General features: G+C 31.4%; 2 protein-coding genes across 5 annotated transcripts in view; one reads left to right on the forward strand and one right to left on the reverse strand.

The window, feature by feature from the left end:
- LOC135127627 (probable ATP-dependent RNA helicase DHX35) overlaps window positions 1-12,759 on the forward strand; it is a 104,396-nt gene extending 91,637 nt beyond the window's left edge. For both annotated transcript variants that reach the window (XM_064054138.1, XM_064054140.1), the window contains one exon: window positions 12,748-12,759. The gene's annotated coding sequence lies outside the window, so the exon portion shown is untranslated. The remainder of the gene's footprint in view (window positions 1-12,747) is intronic.
- The window catches only part of Pka-r1 (Protein kinase, cAMP-dependent, regulatory subunit type 1), a 72,473-nt gene that overhangs the window by 23,693 nt on the left and 35,364 nt on the right, over window positions 1-13,416 (reverse strand). The window contains exon 1 of one of the 3 annotated variants that reach the window (XM_064054150.1): window positions 7,070-7,409. The exons of the other annotated variants lie outside the window; for them this stretch is intronic. Coding sequence (XP_063910220.1) covers window positions 7,070-7,096 — 27 coding nt within the window. The 5' untranslated portion in view covers window positions 7,097-7,409. Of the gene's footprint in view, window positions 1-7,069; window positions 7,410-13,416 lie in introns of those variants that run through there. 3 annotated transcript variants of the gene reach the window in all.

Below are 13,416 nucleotides of genomic sequence, written 5' to 3' on the forward strand. Positions count from 1 at the left end.
TTGACAACTTTTCAAAAATGTCAATTTTTCAAAGAATATAGTTTTTTTACAATTTTTCGAGTGCCTTTCGAAAAATTACCTAAAGACATTTTCTTACAGATTTTAACTTGCAGAAGTTATTTTCACCTTGATTTCTTCGAAAATTCCAACAATTTTTCCAGAATCGGTAAAATAAAGATTGATAATTTCCAAGATCCATATTTAAGAAATTCCATTTTCAAACCGAACTTTCGAGAATGTTGATCTGCGACCACAAGTTGTTTTTCGAACCAGCTCCTGGAAATTTATTTCCTAATTTTTTGAGAAATTTCCAAATTTTTTGAGAATTTTGTGGCGACTTTTCAAAAATCTCAATTTTCCATTATGGATTTTTTACTTTTTTGGAACACATTACGAAAATCATCAAAAGACTTTTTTTGTAGATTTCAACTTATAGAAGTTATTTTCGGCTTCATTTCTTCAAAAATTCCAACAATTTTTCCAGAATCGATGAAATAAAAATGTTCAAAAATCTCATTTTTTACATGTTATGCTTTTGAATCAGCTCGTCGAAATGGCTTTCCCACAATTTTTTGAGGATTTTTGGACAACTTTTCGAAAAATGAATTTTTTATCATTTTTTGAGCGAGCACCCTTCAAAAAATTACCCAAAGACATTTTCTTGTATGTAGATTCCGACTTGTAGAAGTTATTTCCTCAAAAATTCCAACAATTTTTCTAGAGCCGATAAAATGACATTTTTCAAAATACTATTTTAAGAAAGTTCATTTTCAAACCGAATTTTTGAAAAATCTTTGTTTTGAGACCATAACAAGTTCTATTTTTCAATCAGCTCGTCGAAATATATCTTCCAGAATTTTTTGAGAATTTTTGGACAACTTTTCAAAAATGTCAATTTTTCAAAAAAAAAAGTCAATTTTTGACCATTTTTCGAGCGCCCTTCGAAAAATTACCCAATGTGTAGGAAATTATTCTTAGTTTCATTTCTTCGAAAACTCTCAACAATTTGAGCAATCTATAAAAATAAAAATGGCAATTTTGAAGATATTTAAATTTTTTTTTTTCAAACCGAACTTTTATAAAACCTTGGCTTTTTGAATCAGTTTGTCGACGTGTATTTCCCAACTGTTTGAGAAATTTCAGGCGACTTCAAAAATCTCAAATTTTTCAAAATAAATTTTTGATCGTTTTTCGACAACTCTTCGAAAATTAACAAGACATTTTCTTGCGAATTTCGACTTACAGAAGTTATTTTCGATATTATTTCTTAAAAAATTCCAACAATTTTTCCAGAATCGATGAAATAACGAATCATAGTTTTTAAGATCCATAATTTTTGAAATTTCATTTTCAAACCAATTTTTTGAGGCAACTTTTCAAAAATCTCAATTTTCCATTATGAATTTTTTACTTTTTTGGAACACATTACAAAAATCCACAAGACATTTTTTTTGTAGATTTCAAATTGTAGAAGTTATTTTCGGCTTCATTTCTTCAAAAATTCCAACAATTTTTCCAGAATCGATGAAATAAAAATGTTAAAAAATTTCATTTTCAAACGGAATTTTTCGAAAATCTTGGTACGGGGAATCAACATACCATGTTTTTCGAATCAGTTCGTTGAAATATATTTCCCAGAATTTTTTGAGAATTTTTAGACAACTTTTCAAAAATGTCAATTTTTCAAAAAATAAAGTCAATTTTTGACCATTTTTCGAGCGCCCTTCGAAAAATTACCCAATGTGTAGGAAATTATTTTTACTTTCAATTCTTCGAAAACTCTCAACAATTTGAACAATCTATAAAAATAAAAATGGCAATTTTGAAGATATTTAAATTTTTTTTTTTTTTCAAACCGAACTTTTATAAAACCTTGGGTTTTTGAATCAGTTTGTCGACGTGTATTTCCCAATTGTTTGAGAAATTTTAGGCGACTTTTCAAAAATCTCAATTTTTCAAAATAAATTTTGGATCGTTTTTCGACAACTCTTCGAAAATTACGAAGACACTTTCTTGCGAATTTCGACTTACAGAAGTTATTTTCGAGATTATTTCTTAAAAAATTCCAACAATTTTTCCAGAATCGATGAAATAACGAATCATAGTTTTTAAGATCCATAATTTTTGAAATTTCATTTTCAAACCGAATTTTCAAAAATATTGATCTGAGACCATAAACAAGTTGTTTTTCAAACCAGTTTATAGAAATTTATTTTCCAATTTTTTGAGACAACTTTTCAAAAATCTCAATTTTCCATTATGAATTTTTTACTTTTTTGGAACACATTACAAAAATCAACAAGACATTTTTTTTGTAGATTTCAAATTGTAGAAGTTATTTTCGGCTTCATTTCTTCAAAAATTCCAACAATTTTTCCAGAATCGATGAAATAAAAATGTTAAAAAATTTCATTTTCAAACGGAATTTTTCGAAAATCTTGGTACGGGGAATCAACATACCATGTTTTTCGAATCAGTTCGTTGAAATATATTTCCCAGAATTGTTTGAGAATTTTTAGACAACTTTTCTAAAATGTCAATTTTTCAAAAAATAAAGTAAATTTTTGACCATTTTTCGAGCGCCCTTCGAAAAATTACCCAATGTGTAGGAAATTATTTTTAGTTTCAATTCTTCGAAAACTCTCAACAATTTGAACAATCTATAAAAATAAAAATGGCAATTTTGAAGATATTTAAAATTTTTTTTTTTTTCAAACCGAACTTTTATAAAACCTTGGGTTTTTGAATCAGTTTGTCGACGTGTATTTCCCAATTGTTTGAGAAATTTTAGGCGACTTTTCAAAAATCTCAATTTTTCAAAATAAATTTTGGATCGTTTTTCGACAACTCTTCGAAAATTACGAAGACACTTTCTTGCGAATTTCGACTTACAGAAGTTATTTTCGAGATTATTTCTTAAAAAATTCCAACAATTTTTCCAGAATCGATGAAATAACGAATCATAGTTCTTAAGATCCATAATTTTTGAAATTTAATTTTCAAACCGAATTTTCAAAAATATTGATCTGAGACCATAAACAAGTTGTTTTTCAAACCAGTTTGTAGAAATTTATTTTCCAATTTTTTGGGGCAACTTTTCAAAAATCTCAATTTTCCATTATGAATTTTTTACTTTTTTGGAACACATTACGAAAATCAACAAGACATTTTTTTTGTAGATTTCAAATTGTAGAAGTTATTTTCGGCTTCATTTCTTCAAAATTTCCAACAATTTTTCCAGAATCGATTAAATAAAAATGTTAAAAAATTTCATTTTCAAACGGAATTTTTCGAAAATCTTGGTACGGGGAATCAACATACCATGTTTTTCGAATCAGTTCGTTGAAATATATTTCCCAGAATTTTTTGAGAATTTTTAGACAACTTTTCAAAAATGTCAATTTTTCAAAAAATAAAGTCAATTTTTGACCATTTTTCGAGCGCCCTTCGAAAAATTACCCAATGTGTAGGAAATTATTTTTAGTTTCAATTCTTCGAAAACTCTCAACAATTTGAACAATCTATAAAAATAAAAATGGCAATTTTGAAGATATTTAAAATTTTTTTTTTCAAACCGAACTTTTATAAAACCTTGGGTTTTTGAATCAGTTTGTCGACGTGTATTTCCCAATTGTTTGAGAAATTTTAGGCGACTTTTCAAAAATCTCAATTTTTCAAAATAAATTTTGGATCGTTTTTCGACAACTCTTCGAAAATTACGAAGACACTTTCTTGCGAATTTCGACTTACAGAAGTTATTTTCGAGATTATTTCTTAAAAAATTCCAACAATTTTTCCAGAATCGATGAAATAACGAATCATAGTTCTTAAGATCCATAATTTTTGAAATTTCATTTTCAAACCGAATTTTCAAAAATATTGATCTGAGACCATAAACAAGTTGTTTTTCAAACCAGTTTATAGAAAATCATTTTCCAATTTTTTGAGACAACTTTTCAAAAATCTCAATTTTCCATTATGAATTTTTTACTTTTTTGGAACACATTACAAAAATCCACAAGACATTTTTTTTGTAGATTTCAAATTGTAGAAGTTATTTTCGGCTTCATTTCTTCAAAAATTCCAACAATTTTTCCAGAATCGATGAAATAAAAATGTTAAAAAATTTCATTTTCAAACGGAATTTTTCGAAAATCTTGGTACGGGGAATCAACATACTATGTTTTTCGAATCAGTTCGTTGAAATATATTTCCCAGAATTTTTTGAGAATTTTTAGACAACTTTTCAAAAATGTCAATTTTTCAAAAAATAAAGTCAATTTTTGACCATTTTTCGAGCGCCCTTCGAAAAATTACCCAATGTGTAGGAAATTATTTTTAGTTTCAATTCTTCGAAAACTCTCAACAATTTGAACAATATAAAAATAAAAATGGCAATTTTGAAGATATTTAAAATTTTTTTTTTCAAACCGAACTTTTATAAAACCTTGGGTTTTTGAATCAGTTTGTCGACGTCTATTTCCCAATTGTTTGAGAAATTTTAGGCGACTTTTCAAAAATCTCAATTTTTCAAAATAAATTTTGGATCGTTTTTCGACAACTCTTCGAAAATTACCAAGACACTTTCTTGCGAATTTCGACTTACAGAAGTTATTTTCGATATTATTTCTTCAAAAATTCCAACAAATTTTCCAGAACCGATGAAATAAAGAATCATAATTTTTAAGATCCATAAGAATTTTTGACCTTTTTCGAACACATATCAAAAGAATTTTTTTTGTAGATTCAATTTGTAGAAGTTATTTTCGGCCTCATTTGTTCAAAAATTCCAACAATTTTTCCAGAATATGAAATAAACGACAAATTTTAAAATATCTCATTTTTGACCGATTTTTTCGAAAATCTTGTTATCTCATGTTTTCCGAATTCGCTCGTCAAAATGTATTTTACAGAATTTCTAAAGAATTTAAGACAACCTTTCCAAAAATTCAATTTTTCAAAAAATATGATTTTTTTTGTATTTCCCAAAATTTTTTGAAAATTTTGAAAAACTTCAACTTTCAAAAAATAAAAAAATGTCAGTTTTTGACCATTTTTCGTGCTCCCTTCGAAAAATTACCTAAAGACATTTTCTTGTGAATTTCGGCTTACAGAAATTATTTTCGTCTTTATTTCTCCAAAAATTCCAACAATTTTTCCAGAATCGATAAAATGAAAAATGACAACTTTCAAAATATTTAAGAACCGTCAAAATACAGTTCCCAAAATTGCTTGAAAATTTTTGGGCAACTTTTCAAAAATTTCAATCTGTCAAGATAAATGTATGGCGTTTTCCACGACCTAATTTTCCACATTCATCCTTTTTAATAATTTTTTTTTTCAGAAACACTTTGAAAATTAATGCCTGTATGTTGTTATTTATGTTCAACATCTTTATCGAACGAACGGAAATAAAATAACATATGCACTCACTTTAATCGAAAAAAATCCATCAATGAAAAATCAATATGAAAAATAATAGTTGAAAATTTGTCATCACTGTAATCGCTGGAACTGACAGTTTAAATGGGAAAAAAGAACGAATTTGGGGCCGATTAATGTTCTGTCAGAAAAATAAATTATTTTAATGATTTAAAAAAAAATCAATCTGTCGTCTGTTTGTAATAAGATCTATTTGACGAATGGCTATTTTCAGGTTTCTTTGACGTTCCATTTCCGTTTGTCATTTTTAAATTAAATTTGTACAAATAAATCTGAGCACAGGTAAATCCGATTTATTTCTTAGAAACTGGTTTCCGCTGATTGGATGCCGATTATATTTACCTTATGTACTTATAGTTGGGACGCCAATATAGTGAACAAAGGTTCTATGAATCCGATGTTATAGGTTATAAAAAAAATCAGTTTTGAAAATAATAAAATACAGTTGGAAATGGGACGATTACAAGGTAATTTTTTTTTTTAATTTTTTCCTCACAACTTCATCAAAAGAGTAAAATTTTACGACTGGAAGCTCGTTTAGCTTGCAGATTATATAACTTTTTATGGAGACTAACTTTGATCTGGATGCGCTGTAACAAAAGAAAAAATGTGGTTCGCGCCTCCTACAGGAAACCATAAAACGTCAACCTAATTTCAAAAGCACCCATTAACCTTGACTCTTGACGCATGACACATACCAAATCTCATTAATAATTCCACGCAAAATGGCGGTTATTTAAGAATAACAATATTAAAAACAATTGATTAACATCTATATGTAAACCTACGTATTATATGTAAACAACAAACTCCCAAAAATCAATGTTTCAAAATAAAAATCCAATTTAGAGCAAGCACAGAATTTTTGAAAATGGAAACACGGAATCCTTTTTTTAAACGTTTTCTTTGTTTCCCCAATACAATGCTTCATTTCCACCCATACGTTTACACAAAACCCCAATTTCAATTCCACGTCGGCTCGCCAAAGTCAAACACAAAGTGTTTTCGTTTCACGCCAGTCGAATTCATTACGTTACAGTTTCCACAGTATGCGAAAAGTCGGGTCAGCTGCTTCTATTAACGTGTAATTGCGTCCCTGCCAAAGCTGATTTATTGCTACATCTCATTAGGAACACCCCGATTCGACGATATTTTCATCTCCATGTTAATCAAAAACACAACATCGCCATTTTTTTTTTGTAATCTGCTTTCGCGCATAAAGCGGATAAAAATGTATGAGATATTGCAGCGCGGAAAAAATAGCTTTGATGCCAAATTAAACATGCACAAATGCTCACATACTGAAAGGTTAAAAAGGTGCTGCGATGAAAACAGGGCCGGTCTGGGGAAAATGGGACGGTCGCGGGTTTATTTGAAAACAAAACCGACACGACTGAATTATTAATGCTAAATTTTTTCCAAAGATGACTCGATTACAAATTAAGCACTAGCAGCGCCCTCTGTCGCCAATTACTGCCATCTTAACAAAAACAAGATTATTCCACATCACCATTTAAAATTAATCGCTTTGACTTTGCCAAAGTTGGCGAAAAGCCCACGTGAATCCCCGCGCATGCGCGTCCTCGACCTCACAACTCCCCCGAATGCAAAACAACCACACACTTACCATACTGCGAAGTACTTTGGTTGCCATTTTCGTCAACTTCAAAAAAACTGGTTTTCCGCACTGTGCTGCATCCGAATCACGTGAAACATATCGAACGAAAAAAAAAACAGCTAATCGCCAGTTTTAGGGATTTGGTTTGAAGGAACGCGACCTCTGTACTTTGAACGAGATAAACTAGTTTTGCGGATTAAGTTCGTTAACTTGGAGTAATGTTAAGTTGGGTGATAATTTATTAAAGAGCTGATATTTGTGATGGGTTGTTGCGTTGTAAACAAACCATCAAGGTTGATTGGACGAGTTCGTGTGGATGAATAAACGAACGGATGAATTAATTGTCCGATTGTACAGACGGCGATTTGCGGGATCTTGGGCCGTATGAGCGTTTGCTGGCTGAGTAAGACATGCGTACGTACTTAACCTACTTATTTGGAGGCGTTGCATAATAATCTATATAATCCGGTATGGTCGGTAGAATGTCACAAAAATAAGGTCATAAATTTGAAATAAAATGTCGCTTTTATCGGTTTTGCTGTGAGGTGTATTGGATTTTCTTTAGATAAGATAGCGGGTCCAGGAATGAATGAAGTTTTATGAGGGGCTCGTTTTTTTATAACGTCATTTCACTGGAATATTCTGACGTCATTTAAAATCAATATAGGGGCGTAAAAATAACAAAGAATTGGAATGAAAAAAATCTAGGGTAAATTATAAAATCAAATCTGGATGCCTGCGGTTAAAAATAAAGACGGATTCATAAACCACAAGTATATTATTTTTGCAAATTTAAATAGAATTTACTTTCCACAATTTTGAAAAGAACTCTGTTATATGCTGAAACATTTACAGAGTAGTACAAGGCGAAACGAATCGAATCAATCATTTCTATAAACTAGCTTACAAAGGTCACCATTTATTGTAGGATCAAAATTGCGGACCGAGAAAAAACGGCAGCAGTTTTAGAACTAAATTTAACGGGAGTTCGACTCAGGTCAGGTCAAAATAAATCGCTACCCCACAGTAGATAAAAAACTACAATAACTTTCATCGTTTGTAGAATACAAAAAACAAGTTCTCCATTTTTGTGTCCAATAAATTGAGTGATCAAAAAAAAACAACGGGGTGGGTGGGAGGGGCTATTTTGAAATGTTTGTTTTAAATTGTAGATTGGTCCACCTGAAAAAATATTATTCAATTTTCATCTAACAATAAAATTCAAAAACCGAGATGATATATATTTTTTTTTCTAGATTCCACCGTTTATCAATGTAAGTTTAATTTTTCGTCCAATAGAATGAATGATAAAAAAAAATCGGGAGGTGGGCGGGGCATACTCCAGTTTTTTACACGTAAATTCGATCACTTGTAAAATAAATAACATTTAATTTTCATCCCAGAGTAAATAAAATGAGCCAATGAAATTAAAAAATAGAGGTGGGTGGGGATAGTATTACTTTTTTGTCTAGATTCCACTGTTTATCAATATAAAATCCACTTTTCGTCCAATAAAATGAGTGATGAAAAAGAAAACGGGTGGGTGGGCGGGGCCATTTTTAACTTTTTTTGAAATTGTAGTTGGACCACTTCACAAAATAGCATTCAATTTTCATCTGGCAGTAAATAAAATAGGCCAATGAAATTCAAAAACCGAGGTGGGTGGGGTTATCAATATAAGATGCGTTTTTCGTCGAATCAAATGAGTGATAAAAATAGAACAAGTTGTCAATCAAGAGAAAATTAAAAATCTGCAAATTGAAAATCTGGTGGTTTTCCAAAAAATTCTAAAAAGTTGTTTGGAAAGTTGAAAGTCGAGTACACCAAAATTGTACTACGAAGAGACTTCCCCTGATCATAAAACGGGAAGCGTTTTTAGAAATTTTTTTCAGTTCAGAAATTAAAAAAAAAATTTTTGAGAATTTTAAAAACTCGAGACAATCGAATGGAAAAAATGTCCACACAGAAAAACTCTCAAAAAGGAAAATTGATGCATATTTTTTGTAAATTGCGAAAGTTAAGTAGTTTTTCAGAAAACTCTTAACCCCAAATTTCTTTAGAAAATAAAAAAAAAATTGGTCGAAAGCTCGCACCTAAAGTACAGTGAAAAATATCCAACATTTTTGAGTTGTTTAAAATTCCGAAATTCAGACTTTATATATTACTAACTTATGTTATTTGCCAAAATACGTCTTATCTTACCAAGTACTAGCCCCGCCCACCCACCCCCTATTTTTTCAGAGGATATGTTATTTGCCAAAATAAGACTTATGTTAGGAACAAGTATTAGCCCCGCCCACCCGCCCCCGATTTTCTCAGAGGATATGTCATCTGCCAAAGTAAGACTTACTTACCACCCACTGAGAAAATAAAGGACGGGTGTGGGGAGGCTACTAATTGCTAAGATAAGTCTTATTTTGGCAAATAACATATCCTCTGAGAACACAGGGGTGGGTGGGCGGGGCTAGTATTTGCTAAGATAAGTCTTACTTTGGCAAATGATATATCCTCTGAGAAAATAGGGGTGGGCGGGCGGGGCTAGTATTTGCTAAGATAAGTCTTATTTCGTCAAATGACATTCTCTGAGAAAACAGGGGTGGGTGGGCGGGGCTAGAAAATTTTAAAACCTCCGAAAGTCATAGATAATCGTCTCATATATATTAAAAATCTAAGATTCTCATAACAGACAGATCTTTGAACAATAAATCAAACTGATTTTCTATTTTTAAGAAAATTCTAATAATTTTGTCCTAAATGAAAAGAATTTCCTCCGAATTACGAACCTAAAGTGTTAAATCATGATAATTAAATCATCACATAGACCATAAAAAGGAAGACATTCGGTTTAAACAATCGAGAAAAATTTTAGAAACCTCATTTCCAACATTTTTGGGGAATTTTAAAGCTAATCAAATTGAAGAAGAAGAACAATCGTTTTCGCTACAACTTTTAATTCACCCATTCATTCATAGTTTTAGGTTGTTTAAAATTCCGAAATTCAGACTTTATATACTACTAACTTGTTATTTGCCAAAATAAGACTTATGTTAGGAACAAATATTAGCCCCGCCCACCCGCCCCCGATTTTCTCAGAGGATATGTCATCTGCCAAAATAAGACTTACTTACTACCCACTGAAAAAATAAAGGACGGGTGTGGGGGGGGCTACTACTTGCTAAGATAAGTCTTATTTTGGCAAATGATATATCCTCTGAGAACACAGGGGTGGGTGGGCGGGGCTAGTATTTGCTAAGATAAGTCTTATTTCGTCAAATGACATATTCTCTGAGAAAACAGGGGTGGGTGGGCGGGGCTAGAAAATTTTAAAACCTCCAAAAATCATAGATAATCGTCTCGTATATATTAAGAATCTAAGATTCTCATAACAGACAGATCTTTGAACAATAAATTAAACTGATTTTCGATTTTTTAGAAAATTCTGATAATTTTGTCCGAAATGAAAAGAATTTCCTCCGAATTACGAACCTACAGTGTTAAATCATGATAATTAAATCGTCACATAGATCATAAAATGGAGGATACTCGGTTTAAACAATCGAGGAAAATTTTAGAAACCTCATTTCCAACATTTTTGGGGAATTTTAAAGCTAATCGAATGGAAGAAGAAGAACAATCGTTTTTGCTACAACTTTTAATTCACCCATTCATTCATAGTTTTAGGTTGTTTAAAATTCCGAAATTCAGACTTTATATATTACTAACTTATGTTATTTGCCAAAATACGTCTTATCTTACCAAGTACTAGCCCCGCCCACCCGCCCCCTATTTTTTCAAAGGATATGTTATTTGCCAAAATAAGACTTATGTTAGGAACAAGTATTAGCCCCGCCCACCCGCCCCCGATTTTCTCAGAGGATATGTCATCTGCCAAAATAAGACTTACTTACTACCCACTGAGAAAATAAAGGACGGGTGTGGGGGGCGCTACTACTTGCTAAGATAAGTCTTATTTTGGCAAATGACATATCCTCTGAGAACATAGGGGTGGGTGAGCGGAGCTAGTATTTGCTAAGATAAGTCTTATTTTGGCAAATGACATATTCTCTGAGAACACAGGGGTGGGTGGGCGGGGCTAGAAAATTTTAAAACCTCCGAAAATCATAGATAATCGTCTCGTATACATTAAGAATCTAAGATTCTCATAACAGACAGATCTTTGAACAATAAATTAAACTGATTTTCGATTTTTTGGAAAATTCTGATAATTTTGTCCGAAATGAAAAGAATTTCCTCCGAATTACGAACCTAAAGTGTTAAATCATAATTAAATCGTCACATAGATCATAAAATGGAGGACACTCGGTTTAAACAATCGAGGAAAATTTTAGAAACCTCATTTCCAACATTTTTGGGGAATTTTAAAGCTAATCGAATGGAAGAAGAAGAACAATCGTTTTTGCTACAACTTTATATTCACCCATTCATTCATAGTTTTAGCAGAGAACATAGAGAAGCGCCATAGTTTAAATCAAATGACGGTTGAGGACTTCTCAATTTATGTTGGTAGCAGTGTTTGTTTCTAACTAGAAATAAAAGTAACTAGAAGAAATGTCATCATATTTTTAACGACGCGTTTTATTTTCGACAGATTGACACTAGATTTACCAGAATATTACAAGCTGCTTACTGTTTCCTTCACTTTCATTCAGGTCACACGAATTACAATTATAGTGAAGCAAGGTTTTTATTGGCATCGACTATTTAAATTTGGCGCTTGCCTTTGGCGGTTGAGGACTCCAATGTCAATAAGGGTGGTTTTGCAAAATCAGCCTCTATGTCGCTTCTCTATGTTCTCTGGTTTTAGGTTGTTTAAAATTCCGAAATTCAGACTTTATATATCACTAACTTATGTTATTTGCCAAAATACGTCTTATCTTGAAGTTTTTTTTTTTTTAATTGTGGATTAGAACACCTGACAACATTCAATTTTCATCTAACAGTAAATAAAATAAGCCAATAAAATTCAAAAACCGAGGTGGGTGGGGTTAGTTTCATATTTTTTGTCTAGATTCCACTGTTTATCAATATAAGATCCATTTTTCGTCCAATAAAATGAGTGATAAAAAAACGGGGTGGGTGGGAGGGGCCATTTCGAAATTTTTGTTTTAAATTGTAGATTGGACCACTTGACAAAATAGAATTCAATTTTGACAGTAAATAAAACAAGCCAATGAAATTCAAAAGTGAAGGTGGGTGGGGTTAGGTTTACCCTTTTTATCTAGACTCCACTGTTTATCAATATTAAATGCACTTTTCGTACAATGAAATGAATGATCAAAAAGAAAATGTGCCATTTAGAATTTTTTTTTTAATTCTAGATTCTACCACTTGACAAAACAGCATTCAATTTTCATTTGGCAGTAAATAAAACAAGCCAATGAAATTCAAAAATCGAGGTGGGTGGGGTTAGTTTTTTTCCTAGAATCGTCCAATAAAATAAGTGAACAAAAAATAACGGGGTGGGTGGGTGGGTGGGGTCATTTTTAAGTTTTTTAATTTGTAGATTGGACCACTTGACAAAATAGCATTCAATTTTCATCTGGCAGTAAATAAAACAAGCCAATAAAATTCAAAAACCGAGGTAGATAAGGTTAGTCTTAGATTTTTTATCTAGATTCCACTGTGTATCAATATAAGGTCCATTTTTCGTCCAATAAAATGAGTAGTCAAAAAAAAAATGGAAGGTGGGCGGCCACTTTCAAGTTTTTTAAACGTAGATTCGACCACTTGTAAAATAACATTCAATTTTCATCCCACAGGAAATAAAACGAGCCAATAAAATTAAAAAATAGAGGTGGGCGGGGTTTGTTTTTGTTTTTAGAATCTACTGTTTATCAAAATATAAGATCCATTTTTCGTCCAATAAAATGAGTGATAAAAAAAACACGAAGTGGGAGGGAGGGGCTATTTTGAAAATTTTGTTTTAAATTGTAGATTGGACCACTGGTAAATAAAACAAGCCAATGAAATTCAGGCGAGGTTAGTTTTAGTTTTTTGTCTAGATTCCACTGTTTATCAATATAAAATCCAGTTTTCGTCCAATAAAATGAGTGATGAAAAAGAAAACAGAAGGTGGGCGGGGCCATTTTGTATTTTTTTTAAAGTGGAGATTCGACGACCTGACAAATTAGGATTCAATTTTCATTTCACAGTAAATAATATAAAAAATAAATTAATGAAATTCAAAAGCGGAGCTGGGCGAGGGTAGTTCTATATTCCGCTGTTTATCAATATAAAATCCATCTTTAGTCCAATAAAATGAGTGATCAATTACTTGCAAATTCTAGATGTCCGAAGATTTCTCTACTCATCCCTCCGAAAACATCGATGACGTC

The sequence above is a fragment of the Zophobas morio genome, unplaced genomic scaffold, assembly GCF_036711695.1.
Source record: "Zophobas morio isolate AGI-343-1 ecotype UQ-CSIRO unplaced genomic scaffold, CSIRO_AGI_Zmor_V1 ptg000012l, whole genome shotgun sequence".
NCBI classification, from domain to species: Eukaryota; Metazoa; Arthropoda; class Insecta; order Coleoptera; family Tenebrionidae; genus Zophobas; species Zophobas morio.